Source organism: Protopterus annectens, chromosome 1.part0 (assembly GCF_019279795.1).
Source record: "Protopterus annectens isolate FY-2018-M chromosome 1.part0, PAN1.0, whole genome shotgun sequence".
Classification (NCBI taxonomy): domain Eukaryota; kingdom Metazoa; phylum Chordata; order Ceratodontiformes; family Protopteridae; genus Protopterus; species Protopterus annectens.
This window is the reverse complement of record NC_056725.1, coordinates 1,555,095,645-1,555,113,826: the sequence shown is the minus strand read 5'-3', so window position 1 is coordinate 1,555,113,826 and position 18,182 is coordinate 1,555,095,645. Positions and strand designations below refer to the sequence as shown.

Genomic DNA, 18,182 nt, shown 5'->3' with positions numbered 1-18,182 from the left:
TATAAATAATTGTTTCTTTAAAAAAGGGGAAAAAAGGTAAGTTAACTTGTATGTTTTTACAAAATGGGATGCAAAATCTCTGAAATGATAGTATTTTGTTGCAGCTTTACATTACTTGACCAGATCACTCTGAACCAGAGCAGCAGTTACGTCTGAGGCATTTCCAGCATAGCAGCTTGAGATAATATTTGTACAGCAGATATGTAGAGTTCACTGAACATTTTCAAGAGACACTATAAGTTGGATGTGATCTTTAGATGTATGTTTTCCTTTGGGGCCACAGTAATCAGAGGTATGTTCCCATGAGGGAGACAACTCAGTAGGGACACTGTGTTCTGCTTTTGATGAAAATAGGCTTCCTCGATCCAAATATGAAAGCTGTGTACTTAGCATGATGGTCGATCTGGATACGCAGGTCTGTCCACATCAGTATACCCCCCTACTTTCCCTCTTCACTGTTGCTGATATGGGGTATTGTTTAAAATGAAACTGCACCACTGCATAGGGTACAATGGTCCTGCAGTTCTTGAATCCATGGTGCCCAGTGCAGCAAGACCTTGTGTGCTGTTGCCCCATTGTCTGCCTGTGCCAGTAGCTACAAAAGCACATTTAAATATGCATAAGACCCTCCCCTCGATTGTGCACAGTTCGCCAAACCTTCAGTGCTGCTGTAGAACACTGGTTCCCATAGTGTAAACTACAGGAATCTAGTGGTGTGCAAACAGCTCTTTTAGTGCATGTGACCACAGTGATTTCCCCCCACCTTCCTCACCAGTACTTAAAAAAATCCCTGCAAGCAATGACTCTCCTATGATGCAGGCAAACCTGCTACCTCACACAAACCTGACCTATCCCCACACAGTGAAACTGTCAAGATCCTGACAATTGGAGCATGCACAGCACATAAACCCCTCATTAACATAGTATGGTAATGAACCCTTGTCTGTGGTCTGATTGTGTATTCTTCATAAATCACAGTCAGTCAAGATGGGGGATCACAGCATACAAGTAAGGCAGCTTAGCTATGTATAATATGCCTTACTAAGTTACTGCACATAGCTAGTCAGTAAGGCATACTGTAGAAAGATAAGCTGCCTTATAATGGAGCACATTGTAGCACTGTCAGGATACTCAGCACTGCTCAACATTCGAAGTACAGAAGTACATAGAATGAGTGTGCACCAGTCATTCTTGTGCATTGTTCTTCAAAACATGCTGTAAATATGCATTCTCAGGGACATGAATTGCTGTAGTCCCTGATGGTGAAGCTAATGTATGAAACAAGATGCATTTAATTATATGTGCCCTATGTTCATGAATCCTAGAGATGATCTAGAAGTCGGTATTGTTATTATAGTTTTATGCCTTTTTGTGCAGCATAACTAAGAGCTGGAGATGAGGGTCTGATTCCAGAGCATGACCAGTAAAAGGTGAGGGATTAGTTGCCTTAGAAGTTTTACAATGCTGCATTAATGCTATTATTGACAAGAATGGGCCTGTTCATCCAGAGCAGTCATTATGGTAAATGCATAACTTTTGTTTATTTCTAGTGGTAAAAAAACATAATAAAAATGGTTTTAGACCTTATCTGTTGTAATATGCAATCTGTTTACATTTCTCAGGATGCATTTCAGGAAGAATACTTTAAAACAGGAGTATACCCAGGAACTGCTATAGTCCCACCAAGAAGGATATGGACCCTTGGTCTCTGGTTGTGTTGGTCAACATTGTTATCTTATCCTTTATTTAAACTCCTTGTTAATATGATCAGTAGTGGCTCGTCACTGACACTGGCTACTTTTGGAATCATTATTATTGCAGGTGAGTAATGTAAACATGCAGCACATTTGTGGTTGTGATAGTATTCATTTTATTAGCTTATTTGTCCACCATTTCCCTTTTACTTAAATTGTATTTTAATGCTGATTTAAGAACAAATCTTTAGTATTACATTAGATTAGCCTTCAGGGTTGGGGAACCTATGAAACAACAAAACAACAGACGTGATATAAACAATGTCAGTATAGGAGTGGTCAGCATGTGCCTTACTGAGATCTGAAACTGTGGAGTGAACTCCCCAGTACAAGATCAACTGGTGGCAGAGAAAAAACAGGGTTGACCAGGATTTCTGTCGTCTTTGAAGAGAGGCAACTGTTGCCTAATGTTAGCCTAGCTTTTTGTAACATCTTGAGATCTGAGCACTAGAAGTGTAGATTTAAAAAGGAATTAGCATATTTTTCAAGGAAGCGTATATTGTTTGATCATTTATATCATCGCACTCCAGTGTTGACAAAAAACTTAAAATTAAAAATTATCCTTGGTATAAAGAGTAATATTCCATGCCTAGAAGATCCCACACTCATTTGCTGTGCATGTTCGAATCAGTGAACAGTGCCTTTTCACTACAAAGAGCAAACTCTAAGTGAACTAGTGTTATACAGTCAGAAGACTGATGGTGCCAGGAGGGGAAAAAAGATAATTAACACGATTCATTGAGAGACAAAAGGAATAAGAAGCAATGTCATGGGAAATCTAGGCAAGGGCATGCATTTATTGGTCAGTGGCGCATACATTTGGTAAGCGTAAAGTCAAGATTTTCTAACCTGAGTTTTTGTTTTATTGAGAAATAGCTAAATCACAACTTTTTCTTGGCTGTCTTGGCTATCAGTGTAGGTTTTGAAGGTTCAGCCTTTTTAATAAATTGTTTGGCTCCTTCTGCAGCAACCTGCCATCAGCTGTTTCCTAAGTCTTTTCCTTGGTCTTCCATTATAACATCCTCAGCACCTGTCTGACTTACCTACATGGACCAGAAGCCCATAGGTAGAGAAATCCTTTGTTGTATGTATGCATGTGGGGAGGGGTTGAAGCAGAGATCAAGGTATCCCAGCCTGATGCCATCCTAACAGCTGCAGATGATTGTTTTGTTAGACCCTACCCACTTTTCCACATTGTACTCAATGTGCAACCATCTTGCATGGTCTACAGGGCTACAGACTCCAGTCTACACTGAGGACTTGTTGCCCTGAGTCATAAATTCTTCCTCTCCTCCTGGGTTACATGAGCTAATAAAAATACTACTCATTTCCTAACCCCCCAGATGTACTTCAGCGATCCAGTCCATTGTTTAAATTTGAATAACAAATAACAACCAAGACTCGAAAACTTTTGTTAAAATAAACTCTCCTAACACCTTGTTGTTTGGATATAAACCTGAACAACAGGCAAGGCTGCTTCCCGTTCCACTACTGAGCCAGCTGTTGTTCAACCCTTTCATTTCATGGATCAGATATGCCTTTTGTGGTCATTAAAGTTATGCATGGACAGTATCTCTAGTTTTCATCTTTTTTTTGGTGCTTATTTTTTTAACTTGGGATTTCATGGTAGCATTAATGTACTTAGTTCACAGTATGATGATTGCAATTAGAAACCAAGTTTCAGTTACAGCATTTCAATGTCACTTTTCTGTAGTTGCCTTTCTTTCTGCAGACACATCATATTCTGTGGTGATCTGCCTTGTGTGCAAAAATGTAAACTCTGCCAACTGTACCAGCAAAATATTCCAACATTGAAACTAGATTTGCTTTCTCCAGCATACAAAGAAATAAAACTTCCAAATTTTTTTTTTCTAACTAGATGGATTTGTTTAAAAATGACTAAAATATTGTTGCAGCAAGCTGTTAACAAAGAAAAATTTAAAAAGTAAATTTAGAAATCTTCATTTTAAGTATGTATGTACTAAAGATCATAAGATTAAGCAGCAGTTATAGCCTTTAGAAATGAGAAATTATAAAATTTTGGGAAAGATTCAATAAAGCCCACATTAAGTGTACACGTTATGTATTTAAGAATATTCTTATCACATTTTTTGTGCTTTCCAGTCACTCAGAACGATTACACTAAATGTACATGTAGATTACACTTTGTGGTAACCCTTATGAATTCCTGTAAGTATTTAAATAGCAGTAAGAAAACTAAAATTAAGAGGAAGAAAATGTGAGTTATGTCTGTGCTGTCTGTTCACTCAGAAAGGTGTACACTTAGTGTAGGCATTATTGCATCCCGGAGTTAGTGTTTTGCATAAAATATAAAACAGTAGCTGTAAACATAGTGAATCACCCTTAGTGAAGTTAATATTTGTTTGGGTTATAGAGGGCATTGCTGCCCTAGCTAGCGTATAGCTCCTTGTGATCAGAAAAAAAGGAAGTAGGAAATTTGGAGGAAGAGAATTAAAAAAAAAAGAGTACATGTTCTAACTGCAGAGAAATGAGACCTTCTGAGAATGGGTTACATCAATGCTTGCAAAATTTTCAGTGAACAGATGACCACACTATGTATGCCAATCTTCTGTTTCTGAGGTGGGGCTCCAGGTATATCTGGGAGGCTCATAGGCGGTGCTGAGAATATCAGTGGTTATTAGTGGCTGTAGACAAAGCATACAGCTGCTAAAGGAGAAACGTCAAGAATCTCTGGCTAGCTACGTGTAAGTATTGCACTCAACTTTGGCCAACTGTGTAAATGCTTTAACTAATTCTTGTTGGTTTCATACTGTGGTTGGCTGTCTGCGTATGTTATCTTTCTACTAGACACAAATGTGATTTCATTTTGCAGTTACCCCATTAAGCTTACTGTAACGTTCCATTAATTTGTAAGGGTTTAGGGTGACTTGTATTGATTCCATTGTCATGTGTCTTACAGGTGATTTCCTGGGAATTTACAGAAGCAGAGGTATGGATGCATGTGCTTTGTTGGACTAAGATGGTTTTAACAGGAACTGGAGTTTCACAGATAAACTCTCCACTGTTTCTTGTTGCCATCTTGGTAAGATATTCAGTTTAAGGTTGCACTTATAGCTAAGAATGCCACAGTGGGCTATTCTACTCTTTTGCCTTAAACAAATCTTCCTTCAGTCTACTCCTTTGTTAGTTACCCAAGTAATGCTCTAGAAATCCTGTTTGTAGCAACAGAAACTATCACTTAAAGCTAAACCCCTGTGTAGCAAAATCAGATTATCATGTGCTTTGCGGAGGCTTTTTTTTTCCTTTTTGAGTAGACGGCCATACAGCAGCAGTGAGGCACGTGGTATGCAATTTTTTGAGCTGGTTAGCTTGGTGTTTTTAACTATAACAGGAAAATTATCATTGATCATAATTATGCATCAGTGACTGTTTTATGTTACTTATAAAACCACCATTTAAGTATAAAATTACCAGTGATGTTACTGGGGTTAACTACCAAGACATGTGACTTTTTCAAGCAGTCATGGGCCTCTGGATATTTATAATGTGAAGTATTCTACAAAATTTTCACATGTGGCTTGTCTCACTCATGTGATCTTAGTGCAGCTGTATGCTTATAATTTGTCAGTTCTTCAGTAATACATAACTGGCTTTTATACCAATTCAAGAATATGTTTAATTAGTGTTTTAATGATTATACATGTGGACACTTTCAGCATTACTGACAGAAAGCATTGTGCTGTTTGTGAAAGCAAAATCAGCAAATGGTACAATGCAGTGCATTTTATTGTTAAATGTCACAACTTGGTCATTAAAAAACATTCAGTTTATTTCCTGAGTCACGATGGTGTTTTTCTCATTCACCAAATTTGCTTATCCTTTGAAGCACTGAGTATGACACAAGTCATAAACAGCAGTGAATTGTAATGTAATGAAAATTACTGGCACATTTTACCTTTTTCTTTAAATGTAAACCTCTCTCAGCGGTCTTGATTAGGATCATTAGATGTGAAGTGAGTAGCAGCAGAGCATGCAAGTCAAATTGACAAGTCTTGAATGACGGTAGTACTTCAAGGTTCCTTCATGTAACTGCTTCATCCCCATGTAAGTACTGTGCTGCTCTGAGTAACTCAGTTTCCCCTTCTGCTCCTAGTTCTGCATGTATCAAGAAATGAGCATGTGTGCTTAGTTTTGTTAATTTATGTTAAAGTTTCTTCTTATATGTGTGCTGAAGAAACATGTTTGTTGTACTTCACTTCCATTCAAGCTACAACATAAATATTTCCCTACTGAATAATTTAGGAGATGATCACTGACAGCGCTTTGCCATTGCAGGCCCTTTTGTTGTATTAGGATGTGAATAATGCACATTTTCAGTACAAGCTGTTAGTTCAGATTGGGTCAGAGGTCACATGTTGAGGTTCATGAGTTTTGCTTTTGACGTTTCAAAATTAAGTTCTGCAAGCAAGGATAAAGTGAGAGTTTCTTAAGCACTTTTTTGTTGTATTTGGTTGTTTTTTGTTTCTTACAGGCATTTGGTGATAGAGTCAGAATTGTTTGGCTAATAAGTTATAGTCTGTGACACAATGATTAAGTAGACAAAGCTGACAGTGGCTGCACTACAGGTTTTGTTTTATCATCCTTAACTACTCAGAATAGTCAACACATGCGTAATCCTGCCATCAAGACATATGTTTAACATGGTTCGCTTTGAATTAAATTTGCTTCTTTTAAACAAATACTTGGGATTTCTCAAATAAAGGAAGTTGCTAGTAATCTGTTAAAGGGCAGTGGACAAAAAAAATTACTACTGAATTTTATACAACTTGGATAAAATTATACATTGTGACTTCTTATTGAGAAATAGAACAATAAAATAACAGAAGCAGAAAGAAGCCTATGCATAATTTCCAAATTATCCTTTAATTTACTTCAAAAATTACTCCATTACCAGTAAGCATTCAGAGTCCAGATTTTAGTTAAACAGGAAATAACCTACTCTTCTTATTTCAGTAATCAAACCATTCTTGAAAGCTCTACACCCTGTATTACAAATTATATGACAATAGTTGAAAACATTGCATACTTGCATCAGAAGGTATATAATTTCGGCAGTACAGTGGCCTTAAATGTATATGGTTATAAGTTTTAAATAATTACTCATTTACATAAAGAAGAATCAAAGAAGATTTTTTTATTGTAAAGCTGTAAATGATATATTATACTTTGAAAGGACATTTACTAAAACACTCTTACATTAATCTTACATTTTTATGAGTCCCTTTGCCAGTGGAAGTTTTTAATTTTTTTACTGTAGCTTTCTTCACCTCTGTTGACTCACATTTCCTTCACTGATTATCAGCTCTTTATTCTGTCCTTCCTACACTTGTCATAGTTGGGACAAATGCTGGCTAGTGATGCGCCATCATCTTTGTAGATAGGATGTTTTCTGCTCTAACCTTTTTAATGGAGCCGGGCATTCTTACTGAAGCAAGGGCCTGCAGTTGTTGTCCACTGATGTGCATATGTGTGTGTGTGTGTGTGTGTGTGTGTGTGTGTGTGTGTGTGTGTGTGTGTGTATGTGTGTGTATGTGTGTGTGTGTGTGTGTGTGTGTGTGTGTGTGTGTGTGTGTGTGTGTGTGTGTATGTATGCACGCACACATGCATGTTTATACACATGCCTAAGTTCCTACAGCAGCACTCTGTGATGTTTATCAGGTGTTAGATGTCCATGTCCATCCTTCTTGTTGTTTTATCACTGCCACTACATTACCAGGTCAACAGCTGGTGGTATTACCATGGTCAGCCAGACTGCCTTTCTCGTCCTCCTCCAGGATGGGAGAAACAACTTACAACTGCTCACTTCTGCCTTCAGCTGACTCTTGTATCTCCCATGCCGTTAACCAAGCATTCACCAGCTGGGTCGCTGTCAGAGCTCCATCCTTCTGCTCCATGGAAACAACTGTGTCTGTGTAAATTTTATCAACCATACCCATGCTTTGAGACATGGAGCTTTCATACATACCTGTTTAAAAGACAGACATTAAAGGAATGAGTAATGGAAATTATTTGAGCGTTATTAGGGAAGATATAAATTTTTTCAGAAGGGATTGCTAGTGACTGGGATAAAATGAAAATGAAGTTACTATTTTTATACTGCATGATTTTCTTTGCATGCTATAAAGTAAAGTTTTCTCAGTTATTTTTAATTGTAATGGGGATACTAATATAAATAGATGCTCCTCTTTTTTTCTTTCTCCTTTCTTCTCTTTTTCTCCTTCTTCAGTTTTAAGAAATGTAGGCACTGCAATGTAAAAAAAAGAAGAAGAAGAAAAATCTGGTTAAAAGAACATGACAAAAATAGTGTGCTTTTTCTCATTTTTGCACAGGGGAATGACTGGGTTAAGGCCATTAGCTTAATCTAGTAGTAAGTATTAAGAGAAAGCAAGTAAATGAAAAAGAATATTGAATATTATAAGGCTTTTATCTAGTAAACAAATGTATGCTTGACAGCTTTGTGTCTGGTTCTCTTGTCTCTAGAAGACAATCGATAAAGAGAAATGACTTGAATAAAAAATGATTTCTGAAAGCATTCAAGTGTTTTCCCAACTGAGAGAGCTATAAAGGTAAGACAAAGCCAGACAGCACTTAATAGAAGCACAAGCTGTACCATGCATCTTAGCATAGATAACATTTATTTTAGGTTATTTCAAGTCTGTGCATGTGGCTGTCAGTTTGGACCATTTGTTCCCACTAGGAGGGTAAAACTTCAATATTTGAAGATGCACATAGTTTTGTGTGCTGTTATTATGTTAATAGGTTTTAGGGGGATATTAGGAGTGTGTTTGTATTTTTGTTTGAGGGCTTTCAATAAAAGAAAAAGTTTTGTAAGATGGTAAGATGTGACATAAGCTCAAATGGAGATGACAAGAAACAACTGTATAAAAGGATTAACCTTCCAAACAGTATATGCATGTAACACAAAAGGTGGAACTAGATATTTAACAAAAAGCTGGTATACATAAAAGGTGGGAATAATAACTTTTCAAGAACATGATGCTTTCTGTAATGTCTTTAAACATCAATGATCTTACAGATAAGGCAAAAAAGAAAGAGTAGTTAACTATATTAAAAATTTAGAGTGCTAATAGCTGTGCTACAGAAGACACAGTTAGAAAGAACTGAACATGTGAATTTGATAAAGAAAGGCTTTCAAGATGGTTATCCAGTGGAATACTTGGGCAAAGAGGAGAGGAGTACTTATATTAGTTGCAAAAGGAGCTCCATTAGTGATAAAAGATGAAAAAAAGATAATGGTAGATGTGTAGTACTAAGGGGCTACTGGCAAGGGGGAGGATTACACTGGCATGTATTTATATAATGGTAGATTTGTAGTACTAAGGGGCTACTGGCAAGGGGGAGGTTTACACTGGCATGTATTTATATTCCACTGATAGCTGCTATAATGGAAGTTAAGAAAATTCTGGGAGAAATAATTAGCTTTCAGCAAGGAATATTGCTTATAGGTGGGGACTGGAATTTGATTTGCAATAGTGAAAATGTGTCTGGGGGACCCAGAAGGGAAAATATAACAAATGAGGGTAGATTATTGAAGAAATTTATGAAAATATTTGGCATGGAAGATGTGAATTCAGTACTAGGAGTTTGGAAGGAATTTACATATTATTTCCCAAGATACAAAAACTAGGCTAGGCTAGACAAAATTTACATTTCACTGGTACATGGAATGATAACTAAAATAAAAACACAGGATAATGAAATAAAAATGAGACGCTGGTGCTTTCCCACCTATCTGTTGAAAAGAGAGGAATTTAAGGAATGGGTAGTGGAAATTATTTAGGAGCTGTTAGAGAAGACAGACAGAGAAAATATAGCTAGGGAATGGGATGAAATGAAAGTGGACTTTAAAAATAGAGTGGAAATAAAAGAAAGGAAGATAGGGTTAAGAAGTAAAAATAATTATTTTGAGGGACTAGGACAAATGTTAAAGTATTGCAAAACAGGGGGACTCCCACAGAACAAGAAGAGGAGCAACTGCAAAATGCTAAACAGAAAATAAGGGATTACCTCGATAATATGCTTAAGTTTAGAAAGATTCCTGTTAAGCAACTGTTTTTTTTATGTCTAGAGCACAAAACTTTTAACACAATGACACAGGCAACAGAAAGTAGAAAGGGCTGTCGCCAACCTTTGGGAAGCTATAGCAAGGAAGATAACAAGGAATCCTGTACAAGTATTAGAAATATTTTGGAAATTATGTGAAAGTCTGTATAAAGAAGAGAAATATGGAAATCAAGAAATGGTAAAAATGGAAATATTTATGGAAGAATTAAATATGCCAAGGTCAGCCGTGCTTGAGGCTGAATTACTAATAGTTAGGATAGGAGGAGATGAGAAAAACTGGTGATGTATAACCAATCTACAAGAAAGTCCCCAGGAATAGATGGTATTTCTGTGGAAGTTTAGAAGCTAGGAGAGAAAAACTGATAAAGGCCTGGAAAGTTTTGTTTAACAATATTTTAAGAGGAAGAAAAGTACCAATATCCTGGAAGAAAGCGGTGGTAGCTGTAATACCTAAAGAGGGTAAAGAGCCATCAAATCCAGATTCATACAGGCCCATTTCAATACTAAACAGTGATTATAAAGTATTTATATCTAAAACGGCTAAGCGAATGGCAAAAGTGATGCCAAAATTGATAGATATGGATCAGTGTGTTTTTATGGAGGGGAGGAAAACATATGACAACATTAAGGGAACCAGAAGTAAATCCAAAGGCACACCATAGGCTAGAGGACGAACAAATTCTTTAATTGTAGAGCCAGATCAAACAGTGAGCACTTTCGCATTGCACAGAATGCTTCTTCAGACTTAATGAATTAAAAAAAAAAAAAACTTGCCATTTAAATAACAGTTAATTAGTCCAAACTGACCAATGACAGAACGTATAAGAATGTATGTATGTAAGCAATACCCTGCAAAAATAAAAGGTTTCTGGTGGTACTTATAGCAACTTCTTGTCGCAAATATGCCTATTCCTATTCTATAAGTTATATTAAACTGCATCACTTTAAAAACAATATGTACACATGTAACACAGAACATAAAGTGTGTATTTAAAAACATTACTATATATAAATATGTATCTATTTAAACATCATTAGTCTAGAAAAAAAAACACTAGATGGCAATAGAAAAAATAGAAAAAATATATAGAGAAAAAATATACATATATATATATGCATATATATATATATATATATATATATATATATATAAATATATAAAAAATATATATAATAGATAATATATAGATATATATATATATATATATATATATATATATATATATATACATATATATATATATATATATATATATATATATATATATTATAAAGATTTAACGTAGCAAAAGCATCCTATGGACATATCGACGACTGTGTATAATAACCCTAACATGAGGAACTAATTCACATTCATATGAATGTGTAAGCTTTATATATGCAAATCATACAATAATGTATGGCAAGCTAAATGTATATAAAAACAACAATCTATCTTAAAAGACTTACTCAAAAATTACATTAAACAACATTCACATCGTAGTATATCTATCCCAATAGAAAAACATGCTCCTAACTATCATATATATATATATCTCTATAAGATATATTAAAATATATTAAAACTACATCCCTTTAAAACAATGTATGCAAAGATATGACATAAGATATTTAATATATGTTAAAGCACTGTGAAATATATATATAAATATGCATCTGTTTAAGAACAATAATCAAAATAGAAGACATTAGATGGCAGTATGACAATATGTTAGAACTGCTATTGAAAACAGTGTTGCAAAGACATCCTATGGACATATTTAAATATGTATCTAAAAATAAGGAACATATTCACTTTCTATATGGATATGCACAAATGATGAAATAATGTGCAACACGCTAAATATACACAAGACTACTATGATACAAGACTTACTTAAAAACTTCATTGAATAGCATATGCATCTTGGTGTGTCCTCCCCCACCAAAAAACATGCTCATGAAATATCATATGTAGAATGGTAATTATTAGTGGTTTACTGGCCTATCCCTTAAAAAGGGCTTCAAACTCACTTTTTCATTTAGGCCATGCCCTTTGTCTGCCTGATACCTCAATATCCATTTGTTCTCTTCTTTTTCTGTATGATTCTTGATGTTTCGTAGCATAGCATTAGTTTTAATAAGTTCTATGGCCATAAAGCTAAACCTATGGGTTAAATCATGGCTGATAGTGTGTCTCGCTAGGGCATTATGCTCATTTTCTCTGCATATGGCATTCAGGTGTTCTCTGACTCTCTCCCTTAAAGTCCTGTTAGTCTTCCCTATATAGAATGAGGTACATTTAGAGCATTGGGCTAGGTATACTAAATTTCTAGATCTACAGTCGGCATAGTGTTTAAAGGTATATAGTTTCCCTGTATCTGGATGCTTAAAAATATTAGCATTCACCATAAAGGCAGATTAGTTGCAACTACGGCAGGCAAAAGTGCCTTGCCTATCTGATTTCACTGTGTGGGTGGTGTTCTTCTCATAACAAAGCATTCCCTTAAGGGATTTGGTATTTCTGTAGGAGTATCTAGGTTGCTCCCCTACTACTTGTAGGACTGTTTCATCCACAGTCAGTATATTCCAATGCCTTCTGATTATCTCATTTATTGTTGGTATAAGAAATAATGAGCCTGTGGATCTGTTTGCCTATATCATTTTTATGTGGATGGTATCTGCCCTGTTTAAAAAGGGGACTACCTCTCTCATGTCTACATGTGGCTAAGGTGTCTAGTACGTCTGCACTTTCTTTATTATTATACCCTCTATCTCTAAATTCATTTTTAAGGTTATCTATAGTCATAAATGTCAGATCATGACTACTTAGCCTAGATACCCTTAGACCTTGGCCTTTTACTATATTACGATATACATGGGGGGATGCATGCTGTTCCTATGTAATAATGTATTCTTTCTACAACTCTTTCTATATAATTATGTTTGCATGTCATCTGTACCTACAGTTATAGAGACATCAAGAAACTCTTATCTCTTTTCAAGACCAGCTGGCCGTAAAATTTAAAAACCTAGTAGTGTCATTTATGTATTCAACAAAATCATTTAATGTCTCTAGATCCCCTTTCCATACTAAAAAACATCATCAGCAAAACGTTTGTAGTATCTGATGTTCTCACTAAAAAGATTGTTATTAATTACATAAGTATGCTCCCAATATGCCATAACAATGTTTGCGTATGAGTTAGCACAGGACGTCCCCATTGCCACTCCATTAACTTGTAGGTAATATTTATTTCCACAAGTAAAAACATTACGATTAAGTATTATATCTAATAGCATCATAATTCTAATAATCTCTTCTCCGGGGATCCCTTTGCTGATCAAAAACTGCCTCACATACTCTAAGCCTGTGCTATTGGGGATCTTCGTAAAAAGAGATGTAACATCTAACGTAACTAAATATCAATCAAAAACACTGTTATCAGTGTGTACATAACCAGAAAAAGTCTCAAGAAAATTTTGTGTATCTCTTATAATCGTCACGGTGTTATCCACTACTGGTCTCAAGCATTTTTCTACATAAATAGACAATGTCTCAGTTAATCAGCCTTTACTGCATACAGTGGGCCTCATTGGTGGATTCATTATGTCTTTATGTACTTTAGGCAGCCCCCTAAAGGTAGGGACTAAAGGTGTTTCTATCAAAAAATAATTATAAAGTTCATTGCTTATAATATTAGATATACAAGTCATATAATTCTCCATGCATCCCTAATCAATTTATTTAACTGATTAGTACTCATTTCCTGATATCTGGTGGCATCATTAAGCATTTCATTTATTTTAGCTTCATAATATGTCCTATCTAATATAACCATGGCTCCACCTTTATCAGCCAGTCTGATGATTATAGCAGTATTCATTCGTAAATTTTTCAGACCTTCTAATTCTTTACTAGTCATATTAAAAAATTCACTTCTAACATTCTCTCTATCATTTTCGAAAACATTCAACAGGTCTTTCTCACAAGCTTTCTCGAAGGCTTCCAGCAACGGATTAACTGGTGGTATAAAGGTGGAAGATTTCCTGTGCCCAACCACAACATTGTCACCTTGATTTCCAAACATAATCTTTAAACTGACATTCCTAACAAACATTTTAATGTCTGTCAGTAAGTCCACAACATTAACTGAAGTCGATGGAATGAATGAAAGTCCCTTGTTGAGTAATGATTTCTCTGCTTCATTTAAGTTATAATTAGAAATGTTAATGATTATGTCCAACTTACATGTTTCAGGACTTTCTTCTGGAACTCAAATTGTTCTTCCAATGATTTGCACTTCCTCGCTCTGTTCGAGGGTGTCCATTGTGGCTTCTGTAGTAGTTAAATAGGTAGAGGAAAAGAATGTTGGATATTTGAAGTTGGGACATCAGCTTTGCAATTTCTTCATGCTGATCCTTTTTTCTGAATCAACGTTCATTCCTACAGGCGATAAAACAACCGTGGAGGTGGATGGGAAAGCTGCTCGTACCTCTCTATTGCTGCTAGGCTTCTCGCCTTCTTCATTCACTGCTCCCTGGACCGCCTCCGTGTCAGTAGGTGTTACTGTGATAGATGGAACTTCCAATTGGTGCAGCTGAGCTGCCGGTGTGGGCTCTAATTGGCTGGGCAGTGAAATATCCTCTCTGATAGGTTCCCTAGGCCAAGAGAAGACATTACCTAGATGAAAATCAATGATGTCTCATTCTAACTTCTTCTTTTTAGCTTGAAGAAGTTTATCTTCCACAAATGAGATGTTAGTAATAAGTTCTATGTCTAAAGCATTCAATTCCATCAATGAAATATGTCTCTGCAACTCATTACGTAGCGTAACTATCTCCATGGTTAATTAAGTCTCTATTAACATATACTGCTCAATTAGCAGTTTAATATACCCAAAGCTAGTGTCTAAGTTTAATTTTTGTCATTTGGCTAACAAATTAGGGTATGTTGGGCCAAAAGTCATCATGTTTAGTATTCGGAGCCCTCTCGGTATTACCTGAAAGGTAACACAGGCCTCCATATGCTTACAGCAAAGAACTCTGTCTTCAGGGTAAACTGCCTTAGCGATAAAAACTGAAGGATCAAAAGTAAATCCAAAGGCACACCATAGGCTAGGGGACAAACAAATTCTTTAATTGTAGAACCAGATCAAACAGTGAGCGCTTTCATGTTGCACAGAATGCTTCTTCAGACTTAATGAATTAAAAAAAACAAACTTGCCATTTAAATAACAGTTAATTAGTCCAAACTGACCAATGACAGAACGTATAAGAATGTATGTATGTAAGCAATACCCTGCCAAAATAAAAGTTTTCTGGTGGTGCTTATAGCAACTTCTTCTTGTCGCAATAATGCCTGTTCCTATTCTATGAGTTATGTTAAACTGCATCACTTTAAAAACAATCTGTACACATATAACACAGAACATAAAGTGTGTATTTAAAAACATTACTATATATAGATAAGTATCTATTTAAACAGCTTTAATCTTGATAAAATAACACTAGATGGCAAAAGAAAAAATATATATAGAAAAAAGATATAGAAAAGAATGTACATATATATATATATATATATATATTATATATTTTACGTTGCAAAAGCATCCTATGGACATATCGACAACTGTGTATAATAACCCTAACATGAGGAACTAATTTACATTCATATGAATGTGTAAGCTTTATATATGAAAATCATACAATAATGTATGGCAAGCTAAATGTATATAAAAACAAAGACTTACTCAAAAATTACATTAAACAACATTCACATCTTGGATTTACAGTTAGAGTTTAAAGGTAATAAAATCATCAACTCGCTACATAGGAAACCCACTTGGAGAAATACATTGCTTCGTTTTGACAGTATGCATCCCAGATTCACATTTAGAGGAATAATATCCAGTCAAATGCACAGAATATTTAAAATATGTAAACACAGTAACACTTTGGAGAAAGAACTTGATACACTTGAGACTCTATTTAGAGAAAGGGGTTATCCCACGAAGTTGATAACAGAATGTAAACATGAAGTTTCCAACAAACTACTTGGAAATCATGGTACAGAAGTTACTGTACATAAGTTGAATCTCAAGCAACACTTTAAGTCCAATGAGAAATTCACGGACAAATTGTGTTATGTCACCAAATTCACCAGTGACATTTTCAGTTTAAATAAAATTATATCTAGGAACTGGAATGTTCTAATAACAGATCCCTTTACTAAAACCATAGTGGGTGAATACCCCAGGTTTAGTTATAGAACATCTCATAATTTAAAAGAACTTCTTTGTTCAGAAAGGACCATACATTATAGTGAAGAAGATTGTGACACATATGGTACCTTTCCTTGTGGCCGTTGCTCTATGTGTCCTTACATATCTAGACATGTCGGCTTTTTACATCCTGAAGGCTTATACTCCTTCACTCCTAGGTTCTTTAGTGACTGTAACACCAACAATTTAATTTACTTAGCTACTTGTGACTGTTGTGCTGTATTTTATGTAGGGTTAACCAAAAGACGGTTACGTGACAGGATTTATAATCACTGTTATGATATTAGGAAGGGACACAAATGTAATGCCCTGGCAAAACACATTATTGAACACAATACTCATACTTTTAGTTTTAAAGTCTTAGAGAAAGTACCCCTAAATCCCAGGGAAGGAGACAATAATAATCTGTTAGCCATTAGAGAATTAAAGTGGATTTTGAGATTGAAAGCCCATATATATCCTGGAATTAACCAATTTGTATCCGTTAAGCCCATCCTGAACAACAGGAAAAAACATTAATACAAATGCAGATTCCATGATTTTAAATTATTCCTAAGATAATTTTACTGTAATTAACAAGTAATATCTATATTACATTACAGACATATATATTTATATTTTGGTTGAATCTGTATATGTTTCATCCTTTATAATCTATTGTTCGTAGATGTTTTCGCCATATTTATATATTTATATTTAACCTATATTTGCTGTGTTTATTATTATTCTTTATTTATGAAATTTTGTTAAATTTAACTTAGTAGATTATAGTGACCCATATATTCTCTATAGAATTCCATCAGTGATATTTTCGTTTTTGTGTTATCATTATTATTATAGTGGTTCATGAAGTTTATCACAATATGGCAGAATAATGATGTTTGGACGAACTGTGCCCTTCAACATGTTGTTCTTTGTGTGATTCCTGGTTTTCAGTGTTTTGAAACAGTTGGAATGCCATTGACATCGCACTTCAATGCATTTTGATTTTTATAATATTTTATATGTTTTTTAGTCATAATCTATTTTTAACTTTACCATTTTTTGTCTTTATATGTTCATATATACTATTTACTGGCTATTTTTGGCAGCAGTCATTTTTACAGCTTGAGTAGAATGTGATCTGATGCACGCATACCATTCTAGTCGAATTTTTTAACAACTGAGTTTAACAATTGTTATATGTACTTTGTGCACATTGGTTGATTAGAGTTGCACACAAAACATCTTCATATATATGTCTTCACATTTAGACACTCTATAATATAGTTATGTGACATGTAGCTCTGAAGATTGTTATGAAGACTATCGTCTTTATTTAGCTCACAAGCTGAACGATTTTAGTAGTAGGTATTATTGTAATTAGAGATAGTTCTCTGATTCATATAAAATGATTGTGTAAGTTTCCTATGTTTACAATGATATTGCTTTATGGTTTTAATTTATTTTATTTTATTTTATTTTACTTTATTTCATTAACAAGTGGTTCAGATTTATAAGAATAGGCATCTTATGTCAAAAGATGTCTTATATAGCTAGATTTACCAAATGCCACTAATGATTTACACCCCTATACACTAGGTGCGTTTTTACTTATTATTTTAGGCATCCCAATTTATATATATAGAGCACATTTGCCTGGATAAATGTTGAATTGCCTCTGATTGAGAACATTGTTCTTTTGGATTTTGTTTTTGAATGAATAGGGACTTTATGGTCGTGTTCTTTTGAATCTGGGAAATATTCCCTGTTCTTTACCTCCCTAGTTTGTCGAATTGTTTCTTAACATTCTTTATGGCTCCATTAGCAGCTGATTTGAGTTTCACCACATAGGTTAGGATAACGTAGGTCTTAAAACGGCAAGTTCTTTATTTTGAACAACAGACTACTTGACATAGAGACTTGCGTACTATATGTTTTATACATCACATATTTGAGACTCATGTCAAGTTAATCCGGTCTCTTCTTATTTTATTTTTATTTTTATTAACACTGCAGCGGATGCTTAGTTGACTGGCGTCACTATATTTAAATCATT

The 18,182-nt window shown here is 34.9% G+C and overlaps 1 protein-coding gene across 3 annotated transcripts in view; it reads left to right on the top strand.

Annotated features, from left to right (window-relative positions):
• The window catches only part of AGPAT4 (1-acylglycerol-3-phosphate O-acyltransferase 4), a 1,187,234-nt gene that overhangs the window by 991,751 nt on the left and 177,301 nt on the right, over window positions 1-18,182 (top strand). For 2 of the 3 annotated variants that reach the window (XM_044068026.1, XM_044068027.1), the window contains 2 exons: window positions 1,623-1,821; window positions 4,696-4,725. In XM_044068026.1, coding sequence (XP_043923961.1) covers window positions 1,623-1,821; window positions 4,696-4,725 — 229 coding nt within the window. The remainder of the gene's footprint in view (window positions 1-1,622; window positions 1,822-4,695; window positions 4,726-18,182) is intronic. The other variant, XM_044068028.1, reaches the window with a different exon arrangement.